Source organism: Leucoraja erinacea, chromosome 3, assembly GCF_028641065.1.
Source record: "Leucoraja erinacea ecotype New England chromosome 3, Leri_hhj_1, whole genome shotgun sequence".
Classification (NCBI taxonomy): domain Eukaryota; kingdom Metazoa; phylum Chordata; class Chondrichthyes; order Rajiformes; family Rajidae; genus Leucoraja; species Leucoraja erinaceus.
In genome coordinates this window covers 70,065,088-70,079,804 of record NC_073379.1, presented here as the reverse complement: position 1 = coordinate 70,079,804, position 14,717 = coordinate 70,065,088, and the positions used below count along the sequence as shown (strand labels likewise).

The window sequence follows — 14,717 nt, the reverse complement described above, 5'->3', positions numbered from 1 at the left end:
GAGGGGGGGAGGGAGGGAGTGGGGAAGAGGGGGGGGGGAGGGAGGGGGGTGAGGAGAGGGAGGAGGGGGGGGAGAGGGGGGGGGGGAGGGGGGAGGGAGAGGGAGGGGGGGGAGGAGAGGGAGGGGGGAGAGGAGAGGGAGGGGGAGAGGAGAGGGAGGGGGGAGAGGGAGAGGAGGAGAGGGAGGGGGGGAGGAGGGAGGGAGGAGGGGGGGAGGAGGGAGAGAGGGGGGAGAGGGAGGGAGGGGGGGAGAGGAGAGGGGGGGGAGAGGAGAGGGGGGGGAGAGGAGAGGGGGGGGGGGAGGAGGGGGGGGAGGGGGGGGAGGGGGGGGGGGGCCGGGGGGGGGGGAGGAGAGGAGGGGAGATGGGAGAGGGGGGGGGGAGGAGAGAGGGCAGGAGGGAGGGAGGGGAGGAGAGGAGAGGAGAGAGGGGAGGAGAGGGGAGAGGGGGGGAGGGAGGAGGAGAGGGAGGGGGGAGAGGGGGGAGGGGGGGAGGGAGGGGGGGAGAGGGAGGAGGAGAGGGGGGGAGAGAGGAGAGGAGGGGGGGGAGGGAGGGGGGAGAGGAGAGGGGGGGGAGGGGAGAGGAGAGGAGAGGGGGGGGGGGAGTGAGAGAGTGAGGGGAGCGGGAGGGGGGGGAGAGGAGAGGGAGGGGGGAGAGGAGAGGGAGGGGGGGGAGGAGGAGAGGGGAGAGGGGGTGAGAGGGGAGAGGAGGGGGGAGGGGGGGGGGGAGGGAGGGGGGGGAGGGGGAGAGGAGGGGAGGGGAGGGGGGAGGGGGAGAGGGAGGGGGGGAGAGGAGAGAGGGCGGGGGGGGAGAGGGGGGGGGGAGAGGAGAGGGGGGGAGAGGGGGAGGAGAGGGAGAGGGGAGGAGAGGGGAGGGGGGACGAGGAGAGGGGGGGAGGGAGAGGGGGGGAGAGGGGGGGGGGGCGGGGGGTGGGGAGAGGCAGAGAGGGGGGGGGGGAGAGAGAGGGAGAGGGAGGGGGTGAGGGAGAGGGGAGGGGGGTGAGGCGAGGGAGGGGGGAGGGAGTGAGGGGGGAGGGAGGGAGGGGGGTGAGGAGAGGGGGGGGGGGTGAGGAGAGGGAGGGGGGGAGGAGAGGGGAGGAGGGGGAGAGGGGAGGGGGGAGGGGGAGAGAGGGGGGGGGGGAGAGGGAGGGGGAGAGGAGGAGGGGAGAGAGAGAGGGGAGGGAGGAGGAGAGGGGAGGGGGGAGGGGAGAGGAGAGGAGGGGGGAGGGGGGGAGGAGGGGGGGGGAGAGGGGAGGGGGGGGGAGAGGGGGGGAGGAGGGGGGAGGGAGAGGGGGGGGGGAGGAGAGGGGAGGGGGGAGAGGAGAGGGGGGGTGAGAGGGAGGGAGGGGGAGAGGAGAGGGAGGGGGGGGATTGAGGAGGGGGGAGAGAGAGGGAGGAGGGAGGGAGGGGAGAGGGGGAGGGGGGGAGAGAGAGAGGGGAGAGGAGAGGGGGGGGAGAGGGAGAGGGGGGGAGAGGAGAGGGGGGGGGGGGAGAGGAGAGGAGAGGGGGGGAGAGGAGAGGGGGGGGAGGGGGGGAGGGAGGGAGGGGGGGGGGAGAGAGAGAGTGCCTTTTTACTTCAACCCAAACAACCATTTGCAGGCAGTGCTTTTTTTTACCTCTAACCATATTTTCATTTTCAAACCAAATTAAGGGTACTCACAGTGCTGTAGACATTTGTCAGTGTCATTCAGAGCTCTGATTGAGGCACACCACTTGCAGAGACTGATTGAGGCACACCACTTCCAGAGACTGATTGAGGCACACCACTTCCTGGTTTTATAGTCCCTCCCCCTCCCTCCAGCAGGGGCAGCAGAGAGAATGGGGAATTTTGTAAAAAACATTAATATCTCTCCATTTTCATCGACGGGAAAAATCCTCGGCACACATGCGGCGGAGGGGGGCGCTGAGCGAGGTGGCCAAAAATGACGGCCGTAGGTGGCGGCGTACTCTCGGAAATCGCAGCACAGAAAGCCAAAACCGGTCAAGAACAGAATTTTAGTAATATATAGATGGTATCTAAGGGAGCTATTGTCATTTAGACACTGGTGGAAGAGTTAATGGAGGTATTCAAAGATTTGGCTGTAAAGGCATGTTTTGAATCCTCTACTGATGGGACTAGGCAGAGAATTGGAGCCAAAAATAGAAGATTATGATAAAAGGATTTGGGCAAGGCAGGACACATTTTACTGCAACTACAACCAACTATCAGACACAAAACTATTAAAATTATTTGAAACCAGAGAAGATTATCTAGATTGTGGGTGTGATAAGGTGGAATAGGAAGTTGTCCTCAGTTAAAGCAAACTGACAATTTGGTTCATAATGTGTTGCTATCCAAATTATGCACCACCTTAATAAAAGTAAACACTGCTAATTGCTTCAGTAGGAGAGCACCGATTTTAAATACAATATACTTCCTCGACACAAAGTCCATTTTTAGGATACTACCACCTGGCAGGATAGAATTCTTCAGTACGCGGCTCCTGGATCCTGGCAGAACAACATTCCACTGCTGGATTCCGAGAAAGATTCCGTGCGGAATCCAGCAAATCTCAGCAGGTTTGGGGCTTCTGCATTCACACAGAAATCCTGCATAGTCTGGTTCATTAATTCAAAGATTTCCAAAGCTGCTGCATACTAAAATCTTGCAAAATGTGTTTTCCTTGCTCCACATTAAAAAATGCTGGAGTATTTTTAAATTAGCAACTATAAATCTATTCAGCAAATTCATTCAGCAAAATCTGAATGAACTCAAAACAGTGGAAAAGCAGAATGCTTTTATTTTTAATTGCAAGGTATGTGATTGCTCTTTCCTTGATTACTTAATGTCCTCAAGCAGTGACTTAGAATCGCAATATGAAATCAAAGATGTCTGTATTGACAGTTTAAAAGAACTCCACTGACACTCCCATTTACAGCCATTGAAAGTATCCATGTTCGTTAAGAACTAGCTCTGCCTTAGGGTGCAAGCGCTTCGTTAAACTCAACATGGCTCTGGGTATTGATCTACAGTACATGCTTCAGACCATTATTAAAATCCCTACAGCTCAGCACAGTGACGGAACACATTTGCAAGGACATTTTGAACCACAGGTTATTTCTGTGGCACATTTAAAAACTAGGTGACGGGGGCTACTGTTAGACTCAAGTTGGATCTTAAACTGATAGCCAGGGACAGCAGCATGTCGAGGAGACTACTTTGCTGAACACTTGCACTCTGTCTGCCAGAGGCAGTGGCAGCTCTATTTCAATTCCCCTTCCCATACAATCTGACTGTGCTCATCCTCCTCCAGTGCTATAGTGAAGCCACATGCAAGCTCGAAGAACAGTATTTTCGTATTTCACGGTAGCCTATAACCCAATGGCATGAACATTAAATTATTCAATTTCAGGGAAACTCCCCCCTCTCCTTCGTCACACAGCTTCACTCTCCTACTCACCTCAGCCCTAACACACAGTTTCTTTCCCCTCCTCCACTTGTCAAACAGCCACCTGTCCCTTCTCTGGGTCACATATCGCCTCACACACAATCCCTCACTCTCGTTCTTCATTTCATTCCTCTCCTTCCTCTTATCGGATTCCACCATTTTCATCCCTTTGTCTTCTCCACTTATCACCCCCTGTCTTCACCCTTCTTACCCCACCTGACATCTGCCAATCAAACCATCCTTATGGAGATCCACCATTCACTTGTCAGCTCTTACCCCACTCTTTCCCCTTTACTCAAACAATCTGAAGAAGGGCCCTAACTGATGCTGCCTGAAACACAGAGTTCCTCCAGCAGTTTATTTTTAGATCAAATATATACGTAGTTCCATTAACGTTTGAAATGTCAGATCACAGTGAACAGGGACGACATGTTAGAGGGGAAAAAACTGCAGCTAGATGAATTTAAGTAAATCCCCAAATAATGATAAAAATAAGTTAAAATTGAATGACCATGGGAACTGGCATTTATAAAAAAATTTATAAAAGTCCCGCCGTGGTTAAATGTATTTAAGAAGGAACTGCAGATGCTGGAAAATCGAAGGTACACAAAATGCTGGAGAAACTCAGCGGGGGCAGCAGCATCTATGGAGCGAAGGAAACAGGCAACGTTTCGGGCCGAAACCCTTGTGTTGGGGTTTTGGCCCGAAACGTTGCCTATTTCCTTCGCATTTTTGTGGTTAAATGTATTTAAGACTTTGCGCGAGCCAGAAATAACCTTTAAAACACAGAATGCTTCAATCCACAAAGATTTGTTCTGCCATTTCAATTATGACTTTTTAAAAAAAAAAATAATCAGCCATTTATTTACACCCAAATGTAGGGGAAAATAAACGTGTAAAAATGTTGCGATAATTCAGATTTTGCTCGGAATAACAGAAAACTGATAGACCTCCATGCTGTATGAGTTTCGAACACTCACTGTCAGAAACATCAATTGGCACCCTCACATTTGGTTCTCAAGTCATAATTCCATGACAAAAATGGTAGCTCCGAGAATCTAAAGTGTTAGTGAGCTTTTAGAGCTATAGGCTGCCTTTCCAGCAATTTCATGAACAATAAATACAACTACGCCAATCCTGTGAAATTGCTAATAAAAGCTATACTAGTAACAAGTGAAAAGTCATGGACAGGAAACATGGGGAGACTAGAACAGCAAGGGAGACAGAGAGGCTGCAATCACGTGCATGATGTCTGGGACAGCACCAAGCCATTCAGTTTAAGAAATAACTAACCCAATCAGGGAGAAACAAGGGACTTTTTTTTTTGAGGGGGAATTCAAGTTAAATTAATGAAGTAATCAATCTTTTTTTTTTTTTTTTTAAAGCTGTACAACAATTTTTCCTATTTTCTACAGTCTTATCAGAGTATTGTAAAATTCATTTTAAAAATCATCTTGACCGAGCTTATTACAAACAAAATATAAATTTGAAGCGCAGTTCTCAGGTTAGTGGTGAGATTATTTTCTAACAACAGTCTCTAACAATTAAAGAACATTAAAACCTACTCATCTGACAGGTTACCCAGATTCAGTTTTAAAATTGCTAAAAGTTGGAAGCTCAGAAGTCGATCCCAATTTGCCGAGAGCATTAAAATGAGACTGGGTGATATAATATTTCACAAGCATGTTCCTTTAAACTTTGCCTCTGGTACACAGCTCTGAATTCATAGTTAGAGGGTGATCTTTTAAAACATATTCTGAACGTTTAAACAATGAAATTTCTGAAATTTAAACAAGTAGATTTGAGCTTCCGTTAGACACATTACCTACTCTATGAGTAACGTCAACTGAGTAATGCACTCTGCTGGTACTCAAGTAAACAGATTCACCACTTCTTCAGGTCAGGGAAGTCAGTCACAACTCCCAAGCAAAACTTATAGTTACCGTAGAAGGTGGTTGAGAATATTAGTTTAGCAATATGGCAGAAAGGATAACAAAGTTATAGTAAAATTAGGAGCACTCTTTTAGGGACCTGGTATATTTCCCTCTGGAAAATGTAGTTACAGAGGTATGATATAAAGATGATATCCAATGCACCATTTTCGAAACATGTGCGTGGACTGCACGGCATAGTAGGTTCAGTCTCTGACTGTTCACCTGCACCCATAACAACCCAGACCATGGGGTGAATGTCTTCATGTTATCTGGCAATAAGAAACTGAGTTTGGGTAGGTTGATTCCAATATATAGTGAGGAAAGTATACAGCAAAGAAAAGAGCACAATTTGGCATGAACTTGCAACTTCATTCAAAGAGGCCACAGGATGACTGGAGAAGGAACGGAAAAAAATGTTACTTATGCATAAAGGATGCTTTTCCAAGTTTGGGGCCATGAAGATGGGACAAAATGTGCCATATGGAGGAGGGACTGTACCCAGTCATAAGCAATGTTCACCCTGATGATTTTCCTTATCTCCAGAGCAAATGTAAAACATGTATTATCACTACAATCCTCTTCCATCTTAAAATTGTTCTACTAAGAGACAAATGCAAGAAATCCATGCCAAAAATGTGAAGCTCATGTTTTCAGCAAGTCAACTTTTTAACATATTTGTTTTGAAGATCAGCGTGTTGCTGGCAAGGTCAGCATTTATTGCCCATCCCTAACTCTAAGGTGTCAGAAGTTATGGGGAGAAGGCAGGAGAATGGGGTTAGGAGGGGGAGATATATCAGCCATGATTGAATGCCAGAGTAGGCTTGATGGACCAAATAGCCTAATTCTGCTCGTATTACTTATGACCATTCACAAGGTGGTGGTGATGGTGGGTCGTCTTTTTGAACCATTGCAGACCTCCTTACTTACTGCAGTACAAGAGGTAGTTATTCAGTCCATGGATCCATGTCTTCTCTGAGCAGAGCAATCCCATTGTTCTCATTCCATTGAAGTCTGCAATTCATTCTCTTTTACAAAACCCATCAACTGCCCTTTGGTTCTTTTTTTTTTAAAAAGTATGTTCCTTCACCAACACGTAATTTACCATAGCCAATTATATGACCTGTGCATGTCTAGGACTGAATCAGACTGGGCCCCAGGAGATGTGAGAAAGCTGGATTAGCTGCCATGTCAGCCCTGTGCTGTTGAGTTAAACATTTCAGATTTTGACTCGGTGGCAATGAAGGACCAGCGATATATTTTGAAGTTAGATGGTGTGTATCTTGGAGGGGACATGCAGGTGGTGTTGCCATACACTGGTCACTCTCATATCCCCTGGTGGTACACCAATTCCAGGTAAATCATTTGGATTTTTTCAAAAAATACTTATACTTAGCTAATAAAAACGGCATCCACTAATCATACGGGTGATGAGAGAATATAGAAATCCCAGAAAGCACTCTAACATTGAATTATATCCCAACACAAGTCAACTGCCAAAAGACAGTTGAAACTATAAAATGTGAGGGGGAAAATACAATCAACGTGTACACATGCATGAAGTTAATGCCAAAGAGATACAACACTCGGTATAATTTAACCGTGGCTGGAGAATGTTCTCTTTAAAATTTGATGTCTAAAAATATCTGCTTTTTAAGTCTAGGTTTCAAGAGCTTAACAACAACATTGCACAGTGAACTGAAAGCAAGTTTGAGAATATGAATCTTACCTCCATATTTCCTCACAGTCCTTGGAATCACAAGGTCAGAATACGAAAGATGGAGCAGGTGAAGGATCACGTACAGTGTGACAAGTATCATGATATGTCTTCTCATTGCGTGGCAGTTGTGGAGTTGCCAAAAGATTAAAAACCCAGAAATATGTCTTGATCACTCCAACATCGCAAGTATTGAAGAGGATGATGGTCCAAGTGGCGAAAACATGAATTTATTCCTCGAACTGGTCACTTGAACTGATACTCATTTACATGATCTGGACACTTTTCAATGGCATGGATATACGTCTGCAGTCAGGAAGGGGGAGGGGGAGGATGGGAATGGGACGGTGGAGCAAGAAAAAAAGAATTTAAAAAAATTAAGTGCGTGTTACATCCAAAATCAAACTACTGTGGATGCTGAAAATTAAATCAAAACTGTGTTCAATGGGTCAGGTATCAGCAGTGGCAAATGAATAACTCAATCATGTTTCTTCACACCTGGGGAAATGTATGTGTCGAACAGATTTTAAAAAGCAGAAAAACAGGCAAGACCCACAATAAGCTGGAACGCAGAAGAGATTTAATGAGAAAATGGTCAACAGAACAAAATGAAAGCATGCTAGAAGAGACAAAAAGCTGGAGTAACTCCGCAGGTCAGACAGCATCTTTGGAGAAAAGGATATGCGACGTTTTGGGCCGAGACCCTTCTTCAGACAGCATGATAACTCTCAGAACATTCATCTAAGAAATAACAATGGAAGGAGCAGGTTAAATGAAATGGTTGAGGACAGGTGTTTAGACATGAAGAGGGGAGGAAAGGTCGTGACATACGATCACTGCAGTGCTGCTGTAACAGCTTGGCTTACTCCTTCATTACCAATGAAATTGTCGATTTCCAAATGGCAACTTCCTCTGCAACAAAGGGGGAACATCACCTTATACCTCCAGCATTCAGTCTGACTAATACCCCAAACACCTTTAAGTAGGGTTTAAGAAGGAACTGCAGATGCTGGAGAATCGAAGGTTCGCTCCATAGATGCTGCTGCACCCGCTGAGTTTCTCCAGCTTTTTTGTGCACCTTTAAGTAGGTACTGATTGACGTACTTTCTTTCCATTGTATTTACTGTACATGCTTTACACCTTGGGGTTTCCTCTACACAGGGGGAAAGAAAATAATGTGTGATTGTTTTGTAGAAATCCTTCAGTTAGTTCTCAAGCACGAAAAGCCTGTCGCCTTTTACTTGAATTTTCTATCGGCGACAACCTACGTCATCCTGGTGACAACTTACGGCAGCACCTACGTCAGGAGAAGTCAAGCTATGCTCATTGGCGTCAAACCCACTGTCACCGAAAAATGCTACGACTTTTTGCGCGACTGAGAAGGCTACTCCCGGTGACCACCGGCAAACATGTGGCGACAAACTAGTCGCCTGTAATTGCCTAAAAAAACGCCTAAGTGGGGCAGGCCCATTACTCTGATCTTTCCAGTCTCTAGCCTCCTACCGAGTTCAATGCAACCCAAGCTCCTGGAACAGCATCTCAACTTTGAAAAAGCACACTGCAACGTTAGACTCAAGAAAATCCACAATTTCAGACTATAATTTTTTTCTTCCCATTTTCTTGACCCTTTGATAATTGTGTGCTTTACCCGTCTTGCACTCCTATGCATTGCACCCACATTACATCATTTATTCTATCCTCACTTTTTATGAACCTTGAAAATTATCTTTAACGTATTGCAGCTAAGCTGAAACTCCAGGCGCCATCTAACAGTCAGTATTTGCAGCATTTTATTGTTTTATTTCATAATGCCCAAAGCTTACAATTATTAGGTACTGCATTTTAATGGTACCGAGTCAGTTAACTCTCCTTCTCTCATCAATCATCTTTCTCTCTTTGATATGCTATTCTTATTTTCTCATCATCAGTCATCCTCTGGCTACTTTCTATGCAAAATTCATTTTCACAAAGAGTTAACCACAGCATTGCAACACATTTATTGCAGGTATTCCTTGATCAAGGACCATTAGATCACACTAAGTACTCAAAACTCACTTCCCCTCTGACTCAAGCGGACTGCCAGATCACTATTGCCTCAGTTAATTTAATCCAGAGGAAATGGACATAGAAACATAGAAAAAGGTGCAGGGTGCCATTCGGCCCTTCAAGCCTGCACCGCAACTCAATATGATCATGACTGATCATCCAACTCAATATCCTGTACCTGCCTTCTCTCCATACCCCCTGATCCTTTTGCCACAAGGGCCACATCTAACTCCCTCTTAAATATAGCCAATGAACTGGCCTCAACTACCTTCTGTGGCAGAGAGTTCCAGAGACTCACCACGCTCTGCGTGAAAAATGTTTTTCTCATCTCGGTCCTAAAGGATTTCCCCTTTATCCTTAAACTGTGACCCCTTGTCCTGGACTTCCCCAACATCAGGAACAATCTTCCTGCATCTAGCCTGTCTAACCCCCTAAGAATTTTGTAAGTTTCTATAAGATCCCGCAATCAGTCACATGCTGGTGGATTTCCCTATACTAGTCACTGGATTAACTTGTTGGGCAATCACTGGAAGAAATTACACTCTCATCAGAAGGTGCAGCAAATGTCACTGATAAGCACTAATTGTATCATAATTGTTAGGCTTAAACTAAATGGCCTGTCCCACAAGCATGCGACTGCATGCGTCTAGCGCGACCTAACGTGGTCGCTTGAGCAGTACGGCCTCGGTCCCACTTCGATCGTCGGAGGCGTATGGAGTTGTGCGGGGCTGGTCCCGACATCGCGCGAGACTCCGAAAAACTGACACTGTCCAAAAATTCCGTACGACAACGGCCTGTCGGCCCGCAGCCGCGTTGAGGCCGTACGCAGCGCCTCGACGTTGTACGCAGCGCCTCGATGCCTACGCAGCGCCTCGATGCCGTATGCCTAGCGCTTGGCATTGCACGATAATGTCACCGCCTGGCGTGCCGTTGCGTGATGACGTAACCGCCCGACGCTGTGCAACGTCCAAATTCAGTCGGCCCGCCTCCTGCCCAGCTGATTGGTGAGTATGATGTCGGGACCAGCCCCGCACAACTCCAGACGGCTCCCAGGTTGGAAGTGGGACTGGCCCCGCGAGGCCGTACGCCTCAAGCCACCACGTTTGGTCGCGCTAGCCGCAATCAGTCACATGCTGGTGGGACAGGCCCTTAAGGGGACAAAACACATGAGCAATGTGAAATTAATGCTTCACCTCAATTTCTACTGCAGTCACAATAATAGTCTGCTGACAAAATGAAAGTATTAAAAACGAACTGCAAAAAATGTCTAGCATCCAATTCTTTTCAAATTCAACATGTATTTGATGACGTACAAAGTTATAGTTCATAACAGTTGGAAACATCTAAATTAGGAAGCATAATCAGATGAAAATGAATTTGTTTAGTTGAAATGGTATAGATTTAAAAAAAAAATTCCAAATGTAACAATGTAATTTAAACAGAAATAGAAAATATAATTAATGACAGCCATGCTAGATGTCTTTTCTCACCTCTCACAGCAAAAACAGTAGCAAAAAAGTAATTAAACATGAAGGAAAAAAACCCAACTACTTCAGCAAAAAATTCCAAAATGTGCCTCTTTAGTTAACATTTGAACTTTCTTATATATAGTTCATTTTCTTCTCAAACGCAAGGTTTCCCCATTCTAATTCTTTAAAAGTCTCTTCAACTGGAGGAAAGTTAAATAACGCACTTCTCTACAACAACGGCTCACAAATTAGTTCAAGTTACCAAATGTTTTCTCTCTGCACCAACACAAAAGCTGAAGGAACTGAGACTTAAAGGAAATAGAATGCGAAACTCAATAAATGAAATGGTGAGAAATCATTTGACCCGACAGAAAAGGGGAGAAAAAAAACTCCATTGTAAAAAAAAAAAATCCAGTTCTTGAAACCCCATATTTGTTACTTGATTAACAATCAACATTTCACAACGGCAAATCTTAAATTTCTACTCCAGTTACAAAAACATAACTGTTCTGAAACACTTTGACAAAGTAAACTTGCTGTCCTCATTACACAATGCGTAAAAAGATACTACCACACCTTTAACTACATAATAGCCAGAGCAGAAAGTAACAAAGCTGCTGGAGCAATAAGTGGTGGTGTTGCATCAAGTGCAATAAGTTGCATTGTATTCTTGTTCTGTTACCACGCAAAGTAGAGAACTTGTTCCCTTGTCAGTTCTGTGGGAGTCTGCGGAGGGCGCTCAGCATCGCCAAGGACTGCTCTCACCCCAACCATGGACTGTTTACCCTCCTACCATCCGGGAGGCGCTACAGGTCTCTCCGTTGCCGAACCAGCAGGTCGAGGAACAGCTTCTTTCCGGCGGCTGTCACTCTACTCAACAACGTACCTCGGTGACTGCCAATCACCACCCCCCCCCGGACACTTATTATTATTTAATCAAATCGTTTGCTATGTCGCTCTTCAAGGGAGATGCTAAATGCATTTCGTTGTCTCTGTACTGTACACTGACAATGACAATTAAAATTGAATCTGAATCTGAATCCGAGTTGATGGGGCCAACATGGAGCCTGAAAATTGCGCTAAAGGTGGGCAGGTGGTGTTTGATGTGATGGGAAGATCGGAAGATGATGTTCCTTCCATTATTTTCACTCAGCTTCTGTGTACTCCCAACACATGGACTCAAGACTCTCAGTTCCTCGCTTAATCAGTCATGGACTAGGGATAGGCACAAAATGCTGGAGTACGCAGCGGGTCAGGCAGCATCTCTGGAGATAAAGAATGGGTGACGTATCAGGTCGGGACCCTTCTTCAGACTCTAGGGACCAGGGATTTGAGAGAGTAGGTAAGTTGCACTTCTCCGCCTGCATATTGTGCATCTTCTTAGTCTTGTTTCACCTCCCAAATGCATTTCTCACGTTTGCATATTTCCATATGGCATTTTATCACCTTGTATATTTCCATATGCCAAATTGTATCAGATGCAAACTTCTTTCTCAACACCCTTACAATGAAGTCAAAATTCCGAATGTGTTGGAAAAAAAAAAGGGACCGAAAACTGAGCGCTACCGGTAATAGCCTTCCAGTCACAAAACACCCAATTTGCTTCCTGCCACAGTCAATTTTGTATCCAATTTTCCACTATATAGAAAATGTACAATGCACAAATTAGCTGCCAAATTTGACATAAAACAGTAAACCCTCGTTTTTATGGATCTTTTCATAGCAGATTTCAGTTATAGCAGACTGACATACCGACCTTCACTACCAGGCTGAGTTGCCGACACCACCCTGGCCCATAGTGCGTCTACTACCACCACCTCGGTCACTTCTGCTGCTGCCACCACCACCACCACTGCCAATATTACCACCGCTGTCCCTTACCTGCCCTCTGGCCACCCACGTGCCGCAACCATTGACTGTGGGATCCTCACCTCTCCCCTGGCCATCAACTCACCTGCATTCCAGGTTCAGTTCCAGACAGAGCATCTGAAGAATACAACACCTATCCATATTCCCCAGAGATGCTATCTGACCAATTGAGTTAACCCAACACTTTGCATCCTTTTGTGTATTAACCAGCAGCTGCAGTTGTTTGTTTCTACTATTTATACAACGACAATCCCTTACTTGGTTATAGTGGACAATCGGCAATAACAGACCCTGCTCCCCCTCCATCCGTTATATCGAGGGTTCACTGTACTTAAAAAATGTAATCAAAAGCTCAATGATCAAGACTTTTTTTTCCAGGATGTAAAGGGTGCTTTTCAAATAAAAATAAAGTGGTCTCATGAGTGGCTGTCAAGGTTGAAGTCCCTCAATCTCAGCTGCTCAATTTACCAGAGATGGCAGGCACAGCAGTGAAGTCCAGCAATTTACACAGCAAGGCACAGCGACCTTGTCAATAATTATGATAACGGAACACTGACACTTTTGGATTACATTTTGGGAGGAGGAAATTGTTCTGTTTAAAAAAAAGTTTGCAAAATGAGCATGTAGAGAAAAAAAACCTTTGTTCCAAAATGACACAATGTAAACACTATTAAAAATGTTCAAGATTGCATGTTTAGATTATATGATTAAAGTATTCAAGTAGCTCTGCTGTACATATTTTCTTCAACCAAATACCATGTAGCGCTCTTAGTACAAGATAACATTATTTATTATGAAGATTACTTTTAACAGACAAGCTTCATCATAACTAAAATACTTATGTAAACCAGACATTTGGACAATGCAGTAGCTATTGCTTAATCCAGAATGCAACACTATTTTTCTACAGTGTCATCTAATCCCACAAATACCATCTGTACATTAATTACAACACTCCACAAGTCCTTATGACTTGCATGTAATTCAGAAATGTTGCTGCAATTCTCAAAATTGTCTTGACATCCTTCATAATCACTGCATGGCATCTGATCCTCTTAGAACCAATCACTCAAAACCAATAATTACAATTATTGTGTTGCAATCTGTAGCATCTTCAAAATTGTTTCACACTATACAAGAACATCAGAAAAACCTGTTTCAGTTGCAAAAACTGTTACACCTACTATGAATTGAAAATTATATTCAGCAAAATGTACCATCAGATGTCAAAACATTTATTATATTCATTATTCAGGGTTAAATTTCTTCACCACAGACACTTTCATTGTTTTTTAAGATGAGCCTTAAATTGGCCAAAGCTAATCGGAATGATACACATAAATTTCTAATGCTTAACAAACAAGTCTCTATTTTATTGCTCCAGTGCAAAATCTTCTCAAAGTATGCCTACTTTAAATAAGGTCTTGTCCTCTCTCCACGATTCCTGCCACTCTCCTGTTCTTCAACCATGTTCCGACAATCAGTCTGTTAAAGGCTAGACCCCAAAATATGCCGATCCAAGTCGTCAGAGATGCTGCTAACCTACTGAGTTACTCCAGCACTTTGTTCTAATCCAAATTGCTTGCAGCCAATAGATATTTATGTGACAGAGGGCAAAAATAATTACATCCAGTATATTTCCGTTTCAACGTTTTCTCGCAAGTCTGAGTTCAGATCAACAAAAGTCCAGACAGGAACTTTAATTTTTTTATTGATTATTGTTCCCCTGATCACAGAACCCAAAAGTACAAGGAACAAGGAATTTTGTTTAGTTTAGAGATATAGCATGGAAACAGGCCCTTCCCAAACCATAAATAGACAAAAATGCTGTAGTAACTCAGCGGGATTGGTAGCATCTCTGGAAAGATGGAATGGGTGGCGTTTTGGGTCGAGACCCGTCTTCAGACTGAGAGTCGGGGGAAAGGGAAATTAAATCCTTCCCAAACCATGATGTGATGCACCCCGATAAAATGCTTTGTATGGTGCATCTGTAGATATTGGAGAGGGTTGTTGGGGACATGCCAAACTTCCTAATGGGCGTGTCCCACTGCGGCGATTTTTCAGGCAACTGCTGGTGACTGGAATGGCGACAGTCAGAGTGGAACACACACATGCACCGCTTCCTTCACCAGCCCGTTATGCAGGCGGGGGACAGGGCAAGCGGGGGACCTGGTGCAAAGTCAATGTGATGTAGACACATATATGTTTCTATGGGCACGGGTTATTGATAGGGGACGATCAGCCATGATCACAATGAATG

At 45.1% G+C, this 14,717-nt stretch overlaps 1 protein-coding gene across 4 annotated transcripts in view; it reads right to left on the bottom strand.

The window, feature by feature from the left end:
• sema4d (sema domain, immunoglobulin domain (Ig), transmembrane domain (TM) and short cytoplasmic domain, (semaphorin) 4D) overlaps positions 1 to 14,717 on the bottom strand; it is a 157,644-nt gene that overhangs the window by 68,362 nt on the left and 74,565 nt on the right. For all 4 annotated transcript variants that reach the window (XM_055632878.1, XM_055632880.1, XM_055632877.1 and 1 more), the window contains one exon: positions 7,086 to 7,379. In XM_055632878.1, the coding sequence (XP_055488853.1) occupies positions 7,086 to 7,191 (106 nt within the window). In that variant the 5' untranslated portion in view covers positions 7,192 to 7,379. The remainder of the gene's footprint in view (positions 1 to 7,085; positions 7,380 to 14,717) is intronic.